Source organism: Sturnus vulgaris, chromosome 2, assembly GCF_052056855.1.
Source record: "Sturnus vulgaris isolate bStuVul1 chromosome 2, bStuVul1.hap1, whole genome shotgun sequence".
NCBI classification, from domain to species: domain Eukaryota; kingdom Metazoa; phylum Chordata; class Aves; order Passeriformes; family Sturnidae; genus Sturnus; species Sturnus vulgaris.
Genome location: NC_142244.1, coordinates 20,762,438 through 20,783,598, shown reverse-complemented (window position 1 = coordinate 20,783,598; position 21,161 = coordinate 20,762,438). Strand labels below are relative to the sequence as shown.

At 49.4% G+C, this 21,161-nt stretch overlaps 4 protein-coding genes and 1 long non-coding RNA gene across 6 annotated transcripts in view; 2 read left to right on the top strand and 3 right to left on the bottom strand.

Moving 5' to 3' along the window:
* Positions 1 to 4: 4 nt before the first annotated feature.
* PAAF1 (proteasomal ATPase associated factor 1) lies at positions 5 to 7,286 on the bottom strand. The gene is made up of 12 exons (XM_014888737.2): positions 7,173 to 7,286; positions 7,050 to 7,090; positions 6,475 to 6,578; positions 6,051 to 6,140; positions 5,024 to 5,122; positions 4,195 to 4,345; positions 2,960 to 3,154; positions 2,542 to 2,633; positions 2,142 to 2,257; positions 1,496 to 1,578; positions 1,169 to 1,251; positions 5 to 418 (listed from the first exon to the last, which is right to left on the bottom strand). The coding sequence occupies exons 1-12, from the start codon at positions 7,217 to 7,219 to the stop codon at positions 341 to 343; spliced, it is 1,179 nt and encodes a 392-aa protein (XP_014744223.2). The 5' UTR covers positions 7,220 to 7,286; the 3' UTR covers positions 5 to 340.
* Positions 7,287 to 7,295: 9 nt separating this feature from the next.
* COA4 (cytochrome c oxidase assembly factor 4 homolog) lies at positions 7,296 to 7,986 on the top strand. The gene is made up of 2 exons (XM_088158786.1): positions 7,296 to 7,381; positions 7,642 to 7,986. Exon 2 carries the CDS (start codon positions 7,648 to 7,650, stop codon positions 7,900 to 7,902), a length of 255 nt encoding a protein of 84 aa, XP_088014912.1. The 5' UTR covers positions 7,296 to 7,381; positions 7,642 to 7,647; the 3' UTR covers positions 7,903 to 7,986.
* Positions 7,987 to 8,907: 921 nt separating this feature from the next.
* MRPL48 (mitochondrial ribosomal protein L48) lies at positions 8,908 to 13,327 on the bottom strand. The gene is made up of 8 exons (XM_014888739.2): positions 12,997 to 13,327; positions 12,743 to 12,795; positions 12,451 to 12,488; positions 12,052 to 12,137; positions 11,092 to 11,264; positions 9,843 to 9,945; positions 9,222 to 9,311; positions 8,908 to 9,127 (listed from the first exon to the last, which is right to left on the bottom strand). Exons 1-8 carry the CDS (start codon positions 13,015 to 13,017, stop codon positions 9,053 to 9,055), a joined length of 639 nt encoding a protein of 212 aa, XP_014744225.1. The 5' UTR covers positions 13,018 to 13,327; the 3' UTR covers positions 8,908 to 9,052.
* A 1,127-nt stretch (positions 13,328 to 14,454) lies between these two features.
* On the bottom strand, positions 14,455 to 16,531 carry LOC148224659 (uncharacterized). The gene is made up of 2 exons (XR_015801105.1): positions 16,422 to 16,531; positions 14,455 to 15,384 (listed from the first exon to the last, which is right to left on the bottom strand). It is a non-coding gene; the product is annotated as an uncharacterized LOC148224659 (long non-coding RNA).
* Positions 16,324 to 21,161, top strand: part of RAB6A (RAB6A, member RAS oncogene family) — a 42,867-nt gene continuing 38,029 nt past the window's right edge. Inside the window, exon 1 of one of the 2 annotated variants that reach the window (XM_014888724.2) lies at positions 16,324 to 16,630. In XM_014888724.2, coding sequence (XP_014744210.1) covers positions 16,561 to 16,630 — 70 coding nt within the window. In that variant the 5' untranslated portion in view covers positions 16,324 to 16,560. The remainder of the gene's footprint in view (positions 16,631 to 21,161) is intronic. The other variant, XM_014888723.2, reaches the window with a different exon arrangement.

Sequence of the window (21,161 nt, the reverse complement as noted above, 5' to 3'; positions counted from 1 at the left end):
GGTGTTATCAAAGCAGAGGTTTATTTCACTCCAGACTGTGACAGCCACTTGCACTACACCCCCTCTCCCCCTTCATTTATTTATTTATTTCTCCCCACTACAAACAGCATTGTTTCAGCTCTGGAAATGCAAGCACAACATCATTGTAACACAAGATCATTTCTACATTAAAAATTGATCCCAGTTGTGTAGTAGGAAAAAAATATGAGCTGTTAGAAAAACACTGTGTATGGAGCCTGGTCATCACAACAACCTCACACTAGTACACACACATCCCAGGAAAATCAGCTTGGAAGAGCCTTTCTATCACACTTTTCCTTTATTTGGCCCCTTCGAACACTTAAAGGTCAGAAAGTTGGTATCTCCTCACTATCCCATCTCTGCAGCACGTGTAAATTTCCTTCTCCCAAGAAGCCACCTGAAGAAGGAAAATAAGCAGTGTTTACACAAAGTTTTTTCCAAGTCACTGTTCCCAGTGAAATCCTCAGAGATGAGCTTTCCTTCTGGACTTTCACACAGGGAAATCCTCGTGGAACAGCACTAGCAGGTTTTAAAGGACAGTTCCAGCTTTCACCAGAGTTTAGGGAGCAGATGTGTCTTCCCACAAGGGTTGGAGTTGTGCAGGTCAAACCTCAATCCAGCCCTGCATGTTCATCTGAGGGACTGTGTTGGGTGGGAAATCAAGAACTGGACTGTGGCACTAGGACAGGTTAAAAAAAGGGCCCATTTCCAGGCTAAGAGTCCAGGCTGCACTCTCTGATCTGTTCAAGCACAGTGGGATGGCTGGAACACACAGCAAGACCCCATTCCTGGCCCCAAATCCCCAGGGAACGAGATGGGTCAGGAAGCACCATTGCTTTCACCCTCAGGATTCTCCCAACACCCTTTATCCAAGCTTTTTATAGGAACACAGCTCTGTCAGAGCTGCTCCAACTCCATCATTCCAGTCAGCCCCTGCACAACAGAGATAAAGCCAGGGAATGCTGCAGAGGATTTGTTTGTGCAAAATATCAGGATTATTCATGTAGGAAAAACAAAAATAAGCTCAAAAGTCAACTGTGTGAAGGAAGCTGCCGAGGTAAAACACCTGAGGTGAAGGCAGCTGCCTCCTGCCTGGCATCAGCTTTCCCTGCCCACTTTCTCCTCAGGGATCCCCCATGTGTCTTACCTTGTACACAGGGTCGCAGTCAGCCTCAGTGAGATCCAGGACATAACCCAGGTCTTGCTGAACAACAAAGCAGGTGCCATCCCCTGCAAGGAAGGCACAGCAGCCAATTAGTGAAACGAGCCATGCTCTTGATTACAAACAGAAATTCTATCAGGAAAGGGCTCCAGTGGGTGAGACGTGCCTTGGAGGCCCCGTTTTGGAGGGATATGAGGGATGTGGAGGGTGGAAATCCCAAAGCAAAGGGGCAAGAGGACAATGCCCAAAGAGCACAAGGCTCCTTGACTTGATTATAGGATTTCTACAGCCACAAAACAGCTCTGGCATTACCTTGGCTGGCAATAAATCCATCTCGGTATGGGAGCAGGGAAAGCACTGGTGCTCCTGATCTATGGATCACCTGGATTGGTGCACTAGGAAAAGGAGCAGAAACAAGGGATGAGGACTGTTGTTCAGGGAAGCTAGGGCTGCACCTGGATCCCTGGAAGTGTCCAAGGCCAGGCTAGACGAGTTTGGGAGCACCCTGGGACACTGGAAGGTGTCCCTGCCTGTGGGAAGGGGTGGAACTAGATGGGCTTTAAGGTCCCTTCCAACCCAAACCATTCCATGATTCTTTCCTACACACCGAGTTAGCAGGGAACAGCAGTAAAACCCCACAGCTACTTCCAGTCCTATGCTGGAATGAGGATCAGGGTACATGTCAGGATCCTACAAAGACACTCACATGAGGGGAAAAAATGGACTGTGTGGGAGGGGGGAATATTGATGTTAAGAAGTTTTCTGACGAATTTATCTCCACATATGTGCACACAGATGATATAAATATAAAATAATACAAATGTTTATACAACAATACACACAGGACATCAACATAATGCAAGTGGATTGGAAATGGCACTGCCTGGCAGCACCCTCTGCCTGACTCTCTTTTCCAACCAAAACACTGGTTGGTTGCCCCAGGCACTCCCTCACTCACTTTGTGTTTCTCACATCCAGCTGGTAGATGTTCCCATCCTGAGTCCCTGCCAGAATGTAGGTGCTCGATAAGAACGTGCAGCAGTTAAAGGCATCAGATCCAACAAAGAGGAACACCTGAGGATTTGGGAACAAACCAAGTGTCAGACATTGGGGGACACCCACAAAAGGGAAGCAGTCATTTATTTAGAAGACAGTAAAGCTGCCACTGTTTAATTTTAAATACTGTTTTCCCTGTTCCCAAGTTAAATCCTGAGCAATTCTTACTCCTCACATAAAAATCTGTCCAGAAGGAAGGAGAGAGTATCCCTTTATTGCACCAGGCTTTGGCCTCTCCTCCAGTTCAGGTTTAACCTGGCCCAATTTCCCATCCCAGTGTTCTGACAGTCCCAGATCCTTACTGGCTGCCTGCTCTGCAGTCCCACTCCTTGAAGCTTCTTGTCCTCTCGAGCCAGCAGCAGGATTTTCCCTTCTGTCCCGACCTCACGTTCACCTGGCAGAAGGACAACAGGTAATTCCAGCAGTAGCTACACAACAAATCTTAGTGGGGTCAGAACCAAACAGCTTGAATCACCCCAGCTCAATTGTGCCAAGATTCCTCCAGATCCCAAGACACCAGGAAAGCCAGTAACCAAGCAGAGCTCATCACTCAAACTACATGATAGGGCTGAATTCCACCCGGGACTGGAGTGCTCTGTTCCCTTCCCAAGGTGATACAAGGACATGGAGCAGCATTCCAGACACTTGGCATGACTGGTGACAAACGGAAGCAGTTTGGGACAGGGAACTGAAGGGGGATTTTAAGGGAAAGGCCCTTACTGGGAGGTTTCTCGGGCGTGCCCAGGTTCAGGGAGTTGTCAGCAGTGCCCACGGCGATGCCATTGATGGGAGAGCCACAGTCAGCAATGATGCCCAGGCAGGCAGATTTCCCACAGTCCCAGAGACGGGCAGTGCCATCCCGGGAGCAGGACAGGACATTTCTTCCCCGATCCACTATGGCAGTGTCCAAAATACCTGCAGGAAACCAAAGACTGTGTTCATATAGACACACAAAGCACCTAATTTCCCAAGCTGACCTCGACTACTGGCTCCAGGACACTGTCCCCAGTGACAGCAGTCACACATAGACAAGTTCTGCTTCTAGAAAAAGGTGCCTGTGGAAGGCAGCAGCTCCCAGAAAACCTCACAGAGAAGAACCACCATCTGGCACAAAGGGAAGATATCATCAATCAAATGATCAGCAACACCTCACCTCAGCCCGAGGTGGTGCCACACGAAATTAACCTCTAATTTGAGCAGAAAAGAGCCTGGCATTTTTAAACGTTCCTATGTGCACCCCTGGATAATCCTAAAAGCAGTATCCCTATTATACAGCTACAGCAACATCCAAAGAGCAGTGTCTGCTGACACTAAAATCCCTTAACTACTTTATTTTACTGTGTGCTGTCAAACCTGGATCTGAAAAATGACAGTGGTTTTCTTAGCAGAGAACAGAAGATTTAATTGGCTACAGAAGCTCAAAGGACAGGATAAGCCAAGCAAACAGACTGCAGCAGTTTGGGCTGGAGGAATAAGCAGTGACTAAAGTCACCTCAAGAGTGATTGGCAGCACTACTCTGACCAAGGTTCTGCCATACCACCTGGTTTGGTTAGGGGACATCACTGCAAAAGCATTTTCAGTGCACACAAATAGATTATAGAATGGCTTGGGTGGGAAGGGACCTTGAAGATCAAGTTCCAATCCCCAAATCATGTAAGAACAATGGCAGGTTCAGCACAAGATGGGTTTTTGAGTTAATCAAGTTTAGGGCATCCAGACATGGGGTTTATTAACCTTTCAATCAAGCCCAGCACCTCATAGGACAGTGAAAACCAGAGCCTGGACACAGCAATTGGTAGCTCAGGGAAGAGAGAATTTGGGGTAGTGTTTGGGGCATCTGATGCCACATTGCAGACATCAAACACAGAGTGCAGCAGGCTGGCGACTGGACATCAGCTCTGGAGTGCAAGGCAAGTACACAGACAGCAAATGAAGCATTTTAAGGGCTCTATACCTGCTTTGTGACCTTTAAATGTTACTACACAGCTGGCATCTTCTGCTGACCAGATCTTTAGCTGGGCATCCATTCCCCCACTCAGAACGACAAGGCCCGATGGGAAAAACCTGCAACAATTCACATCATACACATGGCCTTCCAAAAGTCTCTGGAAAAACAAAGAACTACATGCTAGTTCCATTGTCATCATCCTCGTGCTGAGCATTTGCTGAGTTATGACACTGGAAAACTTGGTCATTCTCACATGGCCAAAGGATTAAACTCACATCTTCTGGGTCTGCATTGCAGACCATTGCATCTGCAGTCCATTGCAGTGGACTGGTCTGAATTTGGGGCAGTCAGAGAGGTGACTTTGGGCCTCCCTCTACCATTTGAGCAGCTAATTGCATAGCAAAAGATACTTCATTTGCTTCTGATTACAGGTTAAATGTCTTTATCCTCTGCCAAACTGAGCTGACAGGTCAAGCCCCACAAGAAGGAGCTTTCCCCCTTTACTGGGAAGGCCACAAGTCAGGATATAGCTAAACCAGCACTAAAATCTTTTTTTCCTCCCCTCTTCTCTCTTTTATAAGAAATTCAGTACTTTTACCATGCAGAATAGGGGCTGTTTGTGACCTGTTATTCCTGAGTACCTCTCTGAGCAATATCTGCCTTGGGAGGAGCCACCTTTTCCAACAGATACGACTTAAAGCCTCCAAGATCCCCAATTTCAAATAGCTTTTTGTTAAAAAGTCAGATTCTTCACAGGGTGTGGACAGGCTGACCAAAGTCATGGCCTTCAGGAACATCACAGACAACCCCAAACATTCAAGCCAGATGCTCTTACTCTTATTTCTCCATTTGCAGCCTGCCATATTTTCATGGTCCCATCTGTGCTGGTAGACACTCCAAGTCCTCCACCACTGGAAATATCAAGGCAGGTAATCTGCAGGAAGGTGAAAGCACCAAGAATTAGCTTTATATAATTCTGTATATAAAGATTCCTGCTCAAGAGCCTAATTCTGTACAGAGAGCTGCTAAGTACATTCTCTGCCTGTGACTCTGCAAGACAAGGAGTAAAAGAAATGGTGAGGCAGAAGCCTGCACAAGCAGCAGTTGTATTCCAGGTTTATCCCAGGTGGAAGAGAAATCTGGACTTTTCTAACAGTCCTGTAAACAGATGAGAAATAAGAAAACAGTTCATGGTAAGTGGCTCGACTCACAAGCCCACAAGACACAGTTCAGATATTTATGAAGCCAAATTCACAGCCTAAATTTGCTGAAACACTGAACCAAAACTAGTTCTTTATACAAACTTGGGGCCCCTCAGAAAAAGGATATGGAGGGGCTGGAGCATGTCCAGAGAAGGGAACAGAGCTGGGGAAGGGCTTGGAGCCCCAGGAGCAACTGAGGGAGCTGGGAAAGGGGCTCATGTAATGTGGATGGAATTACTTGAATGTGTTACATTTCGTTGTGTATGTCTGAAGTATCTCACAATGTCTGCAAATGTATGCATGTACACTTGGTGGCACAGGTTTTGGTAAGCTTGTGGTAAGCTGATCTCTTCCCTGTCCTGTACATTTTGTTAATTAACATTGCTGTTACTGTTTCTTTTCTTATTCCATTGCTGTTCTCAGGAAATTCTTATCTCAACCCTGAGCTTGGTTCTTTGTGCCTCCAATCACCCTTTCCATCCCACTGCAGGAGGAGGGCGGAAAGAGTGAGTGGCATGTGGTCCAGGGTTAAAAACCATTCCTAGAACACAAGATCTCAGTTCCATCTCCATTCCAACCCCTCACTGCAAGGACACCACAGACAGGGATGTGAGAGTTGCCAATCACACCCAGAGATTCCCACCTCATAAGTCTACTCACACTTTTCTGATGAATCCTAGAAAAACTTGTGTATGGAGCCAGGAACTTTGTGGACACATTTTCATGAGGACAGGAAATGAGAATGCTTTTCTAGAAGAGGAAACAAAGAAACAAGGCAATTAGAAACAGAAGTTGCTGAGATAGAACTGTGGTCTGGACCCCGATGTGGGATCCCAGGGCCTGAAAATTGATGGGAGGGTCAGTGTGGGGCTCATCTGCTCAGGATGCAGGTGGGAAGGAATGGCTGCTCCAGCCTGGCCAGCCACGGCCCTGTGAGGTGGTAGGGACCACCTCCAGGGCTCTGCACAGTGGGAGACTTGGGATAGTGGGACAGGATTGTGCAGGATGACAGCTCAGGCTGTCAGAGCAGTCCCCTTTGTGCATGGGAGGTGGTGACCAACCGCTCTTCCCCCAGCCCTGGCACCTTGGTGACTTCCCCGACCACGAATCCCTCAGAGGCCACGATGTCTGGGACGCCGTCGGAGCTGAGCCCGCGCCGGGTGACGCTGCCATACAAGGTGGGCTTCCCTAGGGGACAGCAGCCGTCAGCTCCAACACCCTCACAGCCCAGAGCCCCGACACCCACAGGGACCCCACATCTTGTCCTTGTCCCCTCCCAACTCAGACGGACTCCAACCACCCTCACCTCCTTCTTACCCACAAGGAACTCAAACATCCCCATCCCCTCCTAACCCCCCCAGGGTCCCCAAATGACCCCATCCCCTTGAAGACCACAGGAATCCCAAAACCACCCCAATCCCTTTTAAACCGAGAGACTCGCACCCCCGTTTGAACCACGGGGCACCCCGGCAGCCCCGTTCCCTTCTAACACACGGGGCACCCCCCCACCAGCTCCTATCCCACAGAGTCCCCCAACCATACGCCCCTCTTTCTGCTCCCACAGGCTCCTTAAACACCCTTCACCCCCAGACCCCTCTCGATCCGCCCCGATCCCCTCTCATCCCCACGGCTCCCTCCAGGCCGCTTCAGGCCACTCACCGGGGCTGCGGCAGCTCAGCCAGGCCTCGCCCTCGTCCCTGCTGCAGAGAGAAGAAGCGGCCGTGAGCGGGGCAGGGAACGGGACAAGGACAGAGACAAAGAAAAGGACTGTTCTGTTCCTACCTCAACGCACGGCTCCAGTCGCTCTGGATCCGCAGCGTCGCCGCCATCTTTGCCGAGGTAACTGCACACACTTCCGCCTCCTTACTTCCCGTCAACCCCCGCGAGAGCGGAAGAGGCCCAACCTGTCAATCAACGAGCCCCGCCCCTGCCGTGCCACGTCCCGGAAGTGCCGTGCCGCGCTCCCGCATTAAAGGGGCCGCGCTGCTCTGGTACGGGGGCTGTCTACTGGGGAAGCGGGGGGACACCCATGAGTGCAGTGGGAAGGGAATCGCGGAGGGTGTTGGACATCCATGGGGAATTGGGCACCTTTGGGAGGGGGTTGAGGAGGGTGTTGGATAGCCATGGGGCATTGGGCACCCTGGGGAGGTGAGGGATGGGGATCGAGGAGGGTGCTGGGATAAGGGGCACGGGGAGGGTGCGGAGGGCTCCGGGTGCCCCCAAAGGACCCCGGCACCTCTCTCGTGCCCAGCTCCCCATGGCGAAGGCCGGGCACGCCTGGAGCCGCGCGGCGGCACAGCAGGGCGAGGCCGAGGAGGGCGAGGATCCCCTGGATGCCATGATCGCGCGGACCGGCTGCCTGGAGCAGCACCGGCAGCTGCAGGAGTGCATGGCGGAGCGGCAGGACTGGCGGCACTGCCAGGAACAGGTCCGCGCCTTCGGAGCCTGCATGGCCCGGCGGCAGCAGCAGCAGCAGCAGCGAGGGCCGAGCCCAGCCCAGCCCACGGACTGACACCGCCCGGACTGCTCCCCTGTTGGGTTTATTTCTATACGACTGCTCGTGGAATTGTTGGGAAATTAAATCTGGAATTTGTCATCCCTCGGCTTCATCTGTGCCACTGGGATAACTTCAAGTTGGAGGGGGTGGCTGGTTTGGAGGGTGCGGCGTCAAGCTGTGCCACGGTAGGTTCAGGTTGGACACCAGGAAGAATGTCTTAATGGCAAGGGGTTTTAAGCATTGGGAGGGACTGCCTAGGGAGTCCCCATCCCTGGAGGTTCCGAGAACTGGACATGGCACTCAGTCCTCTAGGCTGGTGACAAAGTGGGGATTGGGCACAGCTTGGACTCAATGATTTCAGAGGTCTTTGCCAACCAAAATGATTCTGTGCTTGTGGATATCCAGCCCAAAACGTCCCAAACCCAGGAACACACACAGCACTCAGGCTGGGTCTTACCTCCAGAACAGCCCTGCTATGGATTTTTACTCCGTGTCCTCTGTGCCATCCTAAGGCTTTTTCCAGCAGTGCTTATCTCATGTCCTACAGGATGGGATTTATCTCCTGGGAAGCCACAGAAAAATTAGCAATGGGAGAAAAAGGGAGTCTCATCTGACCATCATGTGCTGGTAAATAAGCCTTGAGAAAGATAATAAAATTGGTTTTTTGCATGGCTTTTGCCAGGAAAGTATGTTGGGCATGGAAGCATAAGCAACACCTGGACAGCCCCAGTTTGGGAGAGAGTGTAAATTCATTTTCCCTCTTTTTCACGAGCTGGTCCTTAGAAAGGGGGAGAAAAAGCCTCCAAACAAACCCGTATCTGAAAGAGTTTCTCTTGGCATCCAATCAAATTTGGTTATAACAATTCCTGGGATTGTTGCAGTACAACATTACTCATGCACAGAGATTTCTGCAGAAATTCCCACCTATCAAAAGCAAAATAGGCAGGAATTAAAAAAAAAAAGTGAAGGTAAACCCACATTCCATTGTGGCACCTTTGCTCCCAGTACAAACCAGTCAGATACAAACACATTATTTACTTTTATTGAGACAAGCTGGTTGCCAGCAGCAGGAATTCCTTCCAATTCACTGAGTTATCAGTACTGAGCTCATGGAAGCACCCTCTGGAGGCTGGAACAGCCCACGGATGGCACATTGCTCCTCACCTCAGGACATCTCTGCCAGCAGCTCTTCCAGCTCTGGTCGAGACTTCAGTCGGCTCTTGAAATCGGCTTCTGTGTGCTGTGGAGGAAGGGAAAAGCACCACAAATCAGGATCACACAAACCCTTTCCCTGCTTCCAAAGGGAAAGAAAACATTGGGAAATGTAACCATACCTGTTTCATCAACAGATGGACCCCCTCAGGCTGGTTACTCTGAATGATTTCCAGCAGTATGGGAGCAAACGTCGAACTCAAACCACGTATCTGAAAGCAGAAATGACAGAGCTGCACAAGAACAATCCCGGGACACTCTGGGTTGGAAGGGACCTTAAAGATTATCCAGTCCCACCCCTGACATGGGCAGAGATCCCCTCCACTATCCCAGGTTGCTCCAAGCCCTGTCCAACCTAGCCTTGGGCACTGTCAGAGACCCAGAGGCAGCCACAGCTTCTCTGGGCACCCTGTGCCAGGGCCTGCCCAATCTCCCAGGGAACAATTCCTTCCCAATATCCCATCTAACGCTGTTTCTCCAGTCACCCATCCCCAGACATGACTTTTCTATCTTTCATATCCATTACTCAGCAAAAAATAGATAATAAATCTTTTGCCTCAAACAGAGAGCCAGAAAATCCTCCTGGGCTTCCAGTTTAGGAGCAATACTCAGCAGAAAAGATAATTAGACTTTTTGCTTCCATTTATGCCCAAATGATGCCTTCCATCTGTTAAATGTTTGAGGAGTTTGGGGAGCCTGTGATACACAGTGCTGCAGCACTGGCTGCAAATCCCAGCTCCTACCTGAACAACCCTCTGGTGGGTGGTAAGGACTGCATCCAGCTGCATTTTGGATCCCCTCTCTTCCAGGAACAGCACCTCGTTGGTTTTGGTGGGCATGGCGTAGCTGCAGGAGCCAGAGGGCAGTGCTTAGGACAGGTAGAATATCGGCACCACTTTATAGGGATGAAACAACCTCCACAGCAGAGAATGGGGAAGGAGATTAAGTTTTTATGGGAAATGAATTATGCAAAGGATGTATCTTGCAAATCAGGCACTGGCAGAGGCCGGGTGTTTTGCTGGAAGGAGATAAGGAGGAAGCTCTGCAGCACTGCTGCCTGCAAAAACCTGGATTAGCTCCAAACACACCAGCCTGAGAACTTTTAACTTATTCATAGTTCAAGAAAAGCAACAGTTCTGATTTGTTCTGTCTTTTGGGACAGAGCTAAAACGTGCTGCTGCAATGCACTACTCCAAATATATTGTTTACACCTCAGATTTAATGAGACTGTGACTGGATCAGCCTCCTCATCCTCATTCCCACAGCTACATCCAAGCTCCATCCTACTGCCTGCCTCTTCCCTTAAATTTCCAGTCTGAAGGGCAAATCCTTTCTTTCTTTCTTTCTCTACACACTGAACCACGTACAGCCCCAGAGGGTACAAGTGAAAACCTCACATTTAGAGAGTCACCACTGTTTTTATTCCCTGATGGTAGCTCATGGCTTTTCCTAGTGCCTGCAGCTGCCTGGGAGCACTTCAGGCACCAAGGTGCTGCCTGACATTGCTCAGGCATTAAAACCAGTGGAATGGCTGCTGGAATACGCCTGTTTTGGAGAATTAGGGTGCTCCTGAAGCATCTTCTTCTCCTAAACTGAAGCAGCAGGAAGCTCACCCAGCACCTTCAGGGTTTTCCCAAGCTCATTCCAGTTTGCAAAACGAGGGTGGTGTGCAGAGCCTGGATCACAGACCACGAAGGAAAACCAGCAGCAAATGTTAGCTATTTCCAGGCTCTGCACCCACAGGCTATAAACCTTATCCTCAGGGGAAGGAGATGTAACAGCTATTTCTTTCTTGGAATCTGCTTAAATCAATGCCTGAAAAACTCAACTTTTCCTCATGTAAATAAAGCATCCAAAATTGTACAGCTACAAAAAAAGAGAACACAGGGCAGGTGAGAGGCTCGGATTTACACCCGAACGGGAATCTCTCAGGGAGATTTGAGTGTGCTGTGATGTGCAGGGGGTCATAACCCAGGACAGATTTCCTCATACCTCTCATTGACCTGGATTGAGAGACGGTTGCAGAGTCTGTGGACATACTGAGCAAAATGCTCCACCAGGCACAGATCATAGGAAGTCATCTGGATGTTGATATCTCCATACTGGTACTCAGTGCCTTCACTGATCTCTTTCATCTGCACTTTTTCTTTTCTCCTCTTTGGAACCTGTTTTCCAAAAGAAAATATAATAAAATAAAAGTATCTGAGAATAAAGGTTCAGCTTTTGGATGGCATCACACAGAAAAGACACTCATGCTGTGATTAATTTCTTCAGGAGGAAGAAAAAGAGTTAAACCAGTAGAAATAAACCTGCTGTTTGTTTCAGTTCCTGCCTAAAAGGCAGCTGACTTCTTGTTGTTTCCTCCTTCCACACAAATGGATCTCTTTCCATTTCTAAATCTCAGGGAATGTGAAAAGGTTATATGCAAGTAAAACCTGCTCACAATATTCTGGAATAATTCAGGTGTTAAACTCTTCATCAGGAAGAGGCTCCTCCCTTCCAAAGTTACTGTTTTGGTTTAATTTTATTCCAAATTACCTCCTTCAAAATGTGTGTTCACAAAACAAACTAACTTTCTCCCATTAGTTGTTAAAATAGTCCCAACCCCCACAAAAAAAAAGCTCCCTTAATAAAAACTTCCCTCCAAGTTTCTTCTTCCCAAATCAACCCATCAACAGTTACTCACTCACTTCCACAGGAATATATTGGACAAAAGGAACTATTTCTACAGTGTGGTGAGTGGGTACTTATTGGAATCATGGAAGAGTTTGGATTGGAAAGAACCTTAAATCTCATCCCATTCCAACCCCCTGCTGTGGGCAAGCACACTTTCCACTGTTCCAGGTTTCTCCAAACCCCATCCAATCTGGCCTTCTGATATGAAGCATCCATAGGCTTCAGGAAAGCAAAGTACCTTGGGAAAGCAAGCACAGAGGGATTCCTTCTGCCTACCTCCTTTGGGAGCAGGTATTTAAATTTCCCAATTCCATGTGTAGGTCGGGACCTGTAGGATCTGTGGCAACCCAGGAGTGCATCACCTGAAAATGAAAGCAGAGCAAACATTTTTCCAGCTCAAACAAACATCTACAGGTGCTTTGAGAGCCCCAAATTATGATCACGTAACACCACCACTGGTGCCACTTGCTTAGCCAAGAACAGGACAAAAAAGAAGAAAAGGTTAGAAAAAAAACATATGGAAGTGGCAGAGCTCTGGTAATTTAACCAGTCCAAAATTGGCTAAAAAAAAAAAAACAAAAGGAAACACAAGTGCTCAAATGTTTATTATTTATGTGAGGGAAGTGTTTAATATTTATTTGAGGGAATCAAAACTAGATTGACAACAGACCTTACCTGCAGCACACAGACGGTTTTCTCCGGCTATTGCTGCTCTGTAGAAAACAAGATAATGATTAAAAATCTGTAAGGAACAAGATAGTAATTACCAATTCTTTCCTTTACGTATGGAAAAATATGTGGCCAATGTCCTTTTGCAAAGACTCTTGCAAAGGCACGGCCTGATCCCATCAGCTCAAAGACTCCCCTTTTTTCCCATCCCACAGACCTTTCAGCTCCCAGCTCAGTCTTTCCTAGAAGACTTGGCAAAAAAACAACAACAACAAAAAAAACCCCAACAGTTTCTCACCTGCTGAGGGTGAACACCTGCCTGAGCAACGCTCCCTTCTCCGAGCACAGCACCTGCAATGGTTAAAACACAAGAGCGTGGCAGATCTGCTCGGAATTTCCATCCCACACTTCCTTCCGAAACCAAACCAGGGTCGGATCAAGGCCCCCAGCAGCAGGCCTAGGACTGCCTCAGCTATCCCAAAGCAACTCCTCCATTCCTGTTCCTCCCTTTCCCTCTGTCCCCTTGTCCTTCCCCGTGCACATTCCCGGTACCTTCGGCACCGCCGCCATCATCCGGCGCCGCGGTCCGTCACTCAAAGCGGTCCCCCTCCGTGCCTCGGTGCGCTGCCACTCGGCTCCCCCCGTCCCGCCGCTCCCTCTCTGCGTTCCGCCCACCAATGCCTCTCGGGAATTCTAATTTTCAGACAGCTCCCCGCTCCGCCCACCGAGGACTCCCGTAGGCAACAACTTTTGGACAACCCGCGGTACTGGCGGGGCCTTGGTGGCCTGAAGTAGGCACCGGAGAGAACGGGGAGAGTGCGGGTATGTGGGGGATAATGGCGGACACCGCGTTCCTGCCTGTCCATATGCAGCGGACAGCACCACCGTGCGGCAGCGGCTGCACAGCGCACCCTGCCCCGCGCTTATCACCGCACGCCCCGCCCCCCCGTCCTCGCACACTGATTGGTCTGCAGCCACGTCCATCACGGCGCGGCGGCCATATTGAGTGTGGCACGGCCACGTGGCGCTCACTGAGGGTGGCGCCGGCCCCGCCCCAGCGTGGTGCAGCGGCCCCCTGGAGAGTGGCGTCGCGGCGGCCATTTACTCAGGCCTTTAGTATTATCAAAAAAAAAAAAAAAAAAAAAAGAAAAAAATTTACAATCACGAAATCCTAAGCGTAGGTAGGCTGGGCTGGCGAGGACCTCCTCCCTGGTTTCCTAGTGGGAGAGCAAGTGAGCATGGGGTCTGCCTGGGAAAAGATGGGCCTGTGGTCCATCTGCCTGCCAGACCTGACAGTCTGGAGTTGGCTCAGGAAAACCCATCCCGTGCCCAACTGCCTCTTCCCCAAAAACCTTAATTTCCCACAGGCTCTTTTCCCTCCTCCTTGCTCCCTTGTCTCCAGTCTGGTTCCCCCTTCTCCCATAGCAGATAGCCCACATCCCTGAGCCCCCTTCTTGGAGCTGTTCCCTGCCTGGGAGCTGGATTTTGAGTCAGGATTTCCAGCTCTGATGACTGCTCCAGTTGATCTTGCTGGAGCTGTCAGCGTTCCTGATGGACTTTCTCCCTCCAGTTCATCCACGTGGCAAGTTAATTTCCTGCTCTGACATCCAGCCTTGCATTTCTGAGTGTCTGGAGCTCCGGACACACATTGGACACCCTTGATGTCCATCTGTGCTGGACACAGAGGAGACAGAAGGAATGTCAAGGACAAGGTGAGAGCAGAGGGGATCCATGGCACCTTTGCTCCACAATGCAAGGACACGTGTTCCCAGCTCCAAGCTGTGTTTTCCTAGTGCTCCCGGGACGTGACAGAACTGCCCACGTGGATGTTATCCTGCCCTTTGAACCCACCTGGTGAGCCCCAGGCAGGGCCAGCCTGGGAATGACGCTTCACTAAGGATCACTCTGGGAGTCTGAGCTTGGTTAAGGCCGGCACTCCCACTCCAGGAAACCTGAGCTTCTCCTCCCGTGATCTTTGAAGCCCCAGAGGAAACTGAGGAGGAGCTGCTGTGACTGGAGCTGGCTGGTCCTTTATTTGTAGAGAAAGCTGTGATGAGCACCACGATTAAGAGCAGCTCGAGGATGACTCCTAATTCCCTGCCCTCCAATGCTGTGTGCCTATGGAGTGGGACTGCACCCCTTAATTCCCTCTGCCCCTCCTGGGGACTCACTTTTCTTCCACCCACACAGCGTGGCTGAGGAGAGAGCGTTGCCCCAGGCTGAGTTTGGGGTACGGCAGTAACAGATTGCAGGGATCCCCCCTCCCAACGCCTTGTTGTCTTCTGTGTCTCTGTGAGAAACCAGTCGAGTCCACCTCTCCACTGAGGAATGTCTCTGACATCTATCATAGATGGATACATTTTAAAGCCAAAAGGGACTGTTAAATCAGGGAATTCACTCTCCTGCACCTTGCAGTTGATAGGTTTCCATTGACTTAGGGCTTTAGGGAAGCAGATCACTCCTCTCTCTGTGAAAGCATCTTTCCCACAAAGGCTCCTCTCGATTTTCCCTGGATACAAAGATAGTGCTGCTCTTGGCAGCTTGTTCTGGTGGCTGAGCACCCCCTCTGTTAGGACACAGTCCTTATTTCCAACTGGAATGTGCCTTTCTTTGCCTTTTGCATCCTTTCACAGCCAAGGAGCTGAATCCCTGTTGCAGGAGCACAACTTCCAAACATTTTTGTAACATTTACATGGAGAAGCTGAGGTGACTTGATGACTTCCTTTTTCTGCACCACACTAAAAAAAAAAAACCCAGGAAGCTTTTCCTCCTTTTTAAGGCTTCCCAGGCCTTTCTTCCACTTCTTTTCAGACTCATCCAATGATGAAAACAATCAAGAAGTGTTCAAATGGACCTTAGAAGAAAACCTGTTTTGTGTGTCTCCTCCTCTGCCTTCAGCTGTTTTCCCTGGGACTGGCGGGGAAGATCCTGGAACGCACCCTGACACAAAAACAAGGACAATATCTGTATTTAATATTTGAAACCATGTCAGGCCAGTCTCTGCCAGTCTAGCTTCCCTTTCTCCATGGTGCAGGAGAGCAGCCACACAACCAGTGTGGAAGCATCCCAGATGCCAGGTGCAGAACTGGATGGGAGATTCTGCTCATATCTATTAAAACTTGTTAAATTTAACCACTTCATTAAAGACACATTTTCCTCTTTTAGTTCTCTGGTACTTCAAGACTTGGGTGAAAAAACCCCAGCCCTTGGTGAAGCAATTAATCACATTGAGAGAGTATAAATGAAACGATCAAAAATAGAAAGGCTTTCAAAACTAAACACGTAGCAGATGCCATTTCCCTGACAATCAGAGCAGAGACGCTCTGGAACAATCTCCCAGCCAAGGTTTAAACAGGAGGGGCCAGGATCCACCTGAGAACCTCCTAAACCACTGAACTTTGAGGGCAGAGTGGAGAAAAACGGGCAAAAAATAGTGAAAAGGAAACCTGGAGGTGGAGGGCCCTCAGCTACTGTCAAAGGATGACAGTGGAGATCACCGACCTTCTTGGCAAACATCACCCTGCTGCGAGGGATCAGATATGCTCCTCTGAAAGGAGTATTTGTATCAGTTTAGAATAGAGTCTTTGGTTTTAAGGACTTTGTTGGTTCCTGCCTCGCGCCCGTGAGGCGGGCTGGGCACATCTTGCAGCCCTTACCCCGATGCTGAGGATGTGAGGGTGGCCAGGCCCTGTGCCCAGAGCAGCTGTGGCTGCCCCTGGATCCCTGGCAGCGCCCAAGGCCAGGCTGGATGGAGCTCGGAGCAGCCCGTCCCGGTGGAAAGCGTCCCTGCCCGTGGCAGGGGGTGGAACTCGATGATTCTCCCCGTCCCTCCCAACCCAAACCATTCCCGGCCCGTAGGAGAGGGAAGCGCCCACAGCGCGTGCGCGGGGCGGGCGGAGCGCCGGCTCCGGGAGCGCGGGGGGGGGGACGGAGCGGCGGCAGCGACACCGGCATCGACACCGACAGCGGCACCTCACCGGGGCTCGCAGCCTTCGCCGGGGAGGAGGAGGACGAGGAGAAGCAGGAGCAGGCGGAGGCGGAGAGAAGCGGGAGCGGTCGCGGGTGCCGCCGCGGAGAGCGGAGCAAGCGCGGGGCGGCGGCGGCGGCTCCTCCATCATGTCGTCGGGCGGGGACTTCGGGAACCCGCTGCGGAAATTCAAGCTGGTGTTCCTGGGCGAGCAGAGCGGTGAGTCACCGCCCGGCTCGGGCCGGGACCCCCACCCCGGCACCCGTGGGGGCACGGAGGGACCCCCTCTTCATGCTCCCTGACATCCTCATGAGCGTCTCTGGCACCCATCCGCCCTCGTGGAGGTCTGATGGGATCCCCCTCCTCATCCTTCTCAACACCCAGCCACCTTCATGGGGGTCTGATGGGATCCCCCTCCTCGATCTGCCCTACACCCATCCACCGTTATGGAGTCTGATGGGATCCCCCTCCTCACCCTTCCCCAGCCTGGCTCATGAGAGTCCCTGACACCCACCCACTCTCGTCGGGGTGCGCGGGGTTCACTTGTGCTTTAACTCCCCTACCCACCAAAGCCCATCTCCAGAAACAGTTGCTGATTCATTCGAGCCCAGCTCCTCTGTTTTTTGGGGGGCAGGAGTCTCAATCCGCAGTGTTTGCTGTGTAAATACAGCGTTTTTCCATAATGGAGTTGTGTCTTGGTAGGGCGACGCTCTGAATATTTAATTCAGTCAATGAGGTTTTCTTCCCTATCTTTGGAATGAAAAAAAAAAAAAATCCCTAAACAATGTCTCCTCCTTCCTTAGCGGAAGGCCTCTATCTCCAATACTGCATTCCAAAGCTTTCCCTTGGAAGAGTTTTCTGAAAAAAAAAACAAAACAAAAAAAACCTCCTTTATGAGATGCTTTGTGTAATCCTGGGTAGATACTGAGTGATCTATGACATAATGAATAGGTAGAAAATATTTTCTGTCTCAGGGCGGGGTATTTGCTCCCTCAGCCACCTTTGGTCCCTGTGGTAGGAGATGATGAAATACTACTTTTATTTTTTTGGCCAAATTAGTTGTATCCTGCTATTTCCTCACTCAGATGTGGATGAGCTTGGTGATAAGGCTGCTGTTGAAATTTACCTGTACATTGGCAATTTCCTTTGGTCTGTTTCTTGAATCATTCTCTTTTTATTTTGTGTTTTTGGGGTTGAAACAGCTCTTCTCATATCAGGGATTTGGGGAGCACGAGTGAACTTGCTTATTTATTATTTTTTGGGTAAGTCACCTGATCTGCTTGGTTAGGTGCTATTTGGCCAGCCATTTTATGAGAATTTTGGATGAGGGTCATGTGTAGAAAATGCTGGGGGTTTTTTTGGTTGTTTTTTTTTTTTTTCCCCAGGTATTTGGTAACAGGAATCTGAAATATTAGCAATGCATTTGCAAAATCCTTGGCTTGTTTACCTGTATTTCTGAGCTTTGATATCATGAAGCTTTTCAAATACCTCCAGGGAAGGTTGTGGCACCTGGTGCAGATCTTAAATCTCAGCAGCTCTTCATTTACACGTGGATTTCTTGTCTGTTCTAGCAGACATAACGTCAGATATCTGCTTCCTCTAGGAATTTTTTTTTTTTTCTCCTCTCAGCTAATCATCTGTTTTTATACTGGAAGGTTTTAGATAATTCCCAGTCATAGCATCAAAGCTAGGGAGGAGAGAAGGGATTCTGTGGGTACAGCACAGCAAAATCCTCCTGCCTGAACGTTCCCAGCCCTGCCACTGCTGCCTGTGCTGGGGCTTAGGGATGGGTGGGAGCTGATTGGAATCCAGGGCCGGGCTGGCAGCTGCAGGGTGGGCTCCAGCCCTGCCTTTGCCTTTGTCTGGGATGCTGGGCGATGACTCCGTGCCAGCTCCGTGTCCGCGCATCCCGCGGGTGCTGCAGCGTGGGCATGCTCCAACACGGCACTCCCTGAGTCTGCCTCTGATGGAGACACGTCCCTTCCTGGATTGAAGCTCTTCAGATGTCTCTGTCATGATGTCATTCCCTGTAATTTTTTATTTTTTTTTTTACCACCCGAAGGATGCAGAGCTCTCGTTCCAAGTGGCTCCTGGAGGAATAAACGCCCTCATGATATTTGGAGAAAACTGCGGAAGAATCTGGTGTTGCAAAAAAAGGAGCTGAAGTGAGCTCTTCTCACACCTTGTTCTTCTTTGTCTGGAAGGTTAAGGGAGGTGCAGAAATAAAAGTTGTTAGGATAGCAGCTTTTATAAGCCGGGAGATCTTGGTACAACTGTTGCGCTGGATTGCTGCATTTGCGTCCTGTTCAGATGAAAGGTTCTCTGCCCTGTTGGAAAGCCATAATTAAAGATATCTTCTTGCTGCTGGTGGGGAGGCTGAGTGCTCTGGATTCATTTGCATCCAGGGACTTCAGGATGACAAATGAAATGGTACAAAGGGCTCTGATAGCCATTAGCTGCCTCAGCATCCTGAGCTGGCTGATGGCAGACCTGTGCTGACTGTACACGGCCTCACCAACAAATTGGTGTCTTAGGGCTGAGGGAATCTAAACTGCAATTCCTTACTGGACAGGCTTTGCAGCCCTTCTGTGGGAGATCTAGAAGCATCCCTGGGCGTTTTATTTCCGTTTGCGAGTGGGATTGCACAGTGGATGCAGTGTGTGGTTTTCTCTCCGCTCTCCTCAGCCATGTTGTGGGAGTTCAGTGCCGTATCCCTCAGCATTCGGATGGACTGCAGTGCTTCTGCCTCGTGCTGTTCATCACTAGCTGCAGATGCTCTTTCCCATGCTAAGATGCTGATTTTGCTCACTCCTCAATCCCAAAAATCTCTTTGTCTTTGGGGCTTGTGTCCCCCATGCCCCTCCCCAGGCCCAGCGTGGGGACTTGCTGCGTGTGCTGTGGGTGCATCACGAGTCTGCAACATCATCTGTGCTCAGCCAGAAGAATCTTCTCCTCTCTTTCCATCTCTTTTTTTTTTTAAACTTGTGCAGGGATACAGCATTGGCAGGCTAGCGAGAAGGCAACTTCACCAGTACTCTCTTTAATTGAATTACTTTTCTCAATGATTGAAGATTATACAGAGTTTAGCAGTTTTAAATATGCTAATCTTTGCTAAAAAGGCAGGGAGAGCTCTGTGCTGAGGGATTAGATAGAGCTATTGTGTGTGTGGAAGTATGTTTCTTACTGCCTTTCATCTGGTTTTATCAGGTGATTTTCATCAATCTTAATACATCAAGTTTAAGGAATTCTGATTTCTGGGTCACATCAGGGAGTGGACACATCACCTACATTGGAGTAACTTGCAGTAAATATGACACATATTCAAATACGGATAACCTCTTAAGTTCTGCTTTGCATAGGAACACCTCTACTTCTTAATACATTGATTTTTTTCTTTTTTTGATTGAGATGCTGAAGTACTGCAACAAATATTTGTTCATCACATGAGTTTCTACCGCAGCTTTCATTGGCGAGCAGGTCTGAAGGGCACCGACATGTACAGAAAGCAAAAGAACTCCCTGTTTTCTCTATGTGCTACTGTTTCTGCATAAGATATTGAAGGAAATTAAAACTAGTTGCACTTTGGTTTCTTTTTAATCAGGAGACAGAGAGATTTTTAATATTGAAAACCCACTGATAAGTGCGGTGTAATAACTTCTGAAATGTAACTGTTTGGAAGGCACTAATGAGCTGTTCTGTTGCATAACGATGTTGGTACAGGCACTGCTGAGCAGTGTGATGTGTCTCGTTAGATAACTGGGGAGCTGCAGGTGCTTCGTGTGTGACATGAGGCTGGTGTAGCACTGCTCACAGTAGGCACAGACCCATCTCTGTGCTGCCTAAAACTCCATTGTTTCTGAGGAATTCTCAGCTTCACAAACTCCAGAGAGCTGTCACCTTGTTGCACTCGTGGTTTAAAGGCTTATCCCCTCCCCTCTCAGTAATTTCCTAACATTGTGGTTTTCCTGTGGCTGGGCCTTCAGATATTTGGGGTTCTCTTTGGACTGTATGAATTTTCCATGACTTTCTCAACTTGAGCTTCACATCTGGGAGTGGAATATCAGCAATGCATCCCAACAAAAAGGAGCTCAGGCAGGAACACCAGGATGCCTGCGTGGATGAACAAGGAGCTCCTGGACAACCTCAAATGCAAAATGGAAGCCTGGAAGGGTGGAAGTGGGGACTGGCAGCCTGGGAGGAATGCAAAGAAATTGTCTGAGCAGCCAGAGATCAGGTTAGGAAACCCAAAGCTCTGATAGAATTAAATCTGGCCAGTCATCAGGGGCAACAAGAAAAGCTTCTGTAGCCATAAAAGAAGACCAGGATAAGTGTAGGGTCCAGAAGGAAGGAAACAGGAGACCTGGTTATCCAGGGTATGGAGAAGGCTGAGGCACTCAGTGACTTTCTTTGCCTCAGTCTTCACCTGTGTTCTCCAGGGGTCAGTTGTAGGATCAGCACTGTTGAACATCTTCCTTGGTGACAGGTCCCTTCCCACCCAGTCTATTCCGGGATTCTTTCATCGTGCAATGTGCTTCGTGTCTCATCCTTCCTCGCTGTCCTAAAGATCTTGAACTCCACCATTTCTCTTCTTTCTCTTCTCCATCGCTGAGAAATCCCTCCCTCCAGCATCGTGTGGAAGAAGCACAGAGAAAAAGACATCAGTGTTTTGTGGTGCCTGTTCTCACGTTGCCTTTTGATCCCTGTCTATTTGTGGAAGCGTCTGAAGGAGCTGTGTCTGTTCTTGAAAGAA

Excerpts from the sequence above, each read along its gene's own strand:
- PAAF1 (XM_014888737.2), bottom strand. The coding sequence starts at position 7,219 with ATGGCGGCGACGCTGCGGATCCAGAGCGACTGGAGCCGTGCGTTGAG. Across the intron at positions 5,123-6,050 it reads CTAGGATTCATCAGAAAAGT|ATTACCTGCCTTGATATTTC; the intron begins GTGAGTAGACTT and ends ACCTTCCTGCAG. Across the intron at positions 1,579-2,141 it reads CTGGATGTGAGAAACACAAA|TGCACCAATCCAGGTGATCC; the intron begins GTGAGTGAGGGA and ends TCCTTTTCCTAG.
- COA4 (XM_088158786.1), top strand. The coding sequence starts at position 7,648 with ATGGCGAAGGCCGGGCACGCCTGGAGCCGCGCGGCGGCACAGCAGGGC.
- MRPL48 (XM_014888739.2), bottom strand. The coding sequence starts at position 13,017 with ATGATGGCGGCGGTGCCGAAG. Across the intron at positions 12,796-12,996 it reads TGATGGCGGCGGTGCCGAAG|GTGCTGTGCTCGGAGAAGGG; the intron begins GTACCGGGAATG and ends TAACCATTGCAG. Across the intron at positions 11,265-12,051 it reads AATACCTGCTCCCAAAGGAG|GTTCCAAAGAGGAGAAAAGA; the intron begins GTAGGCAGAAGG and ends TTTGGAAAACAG.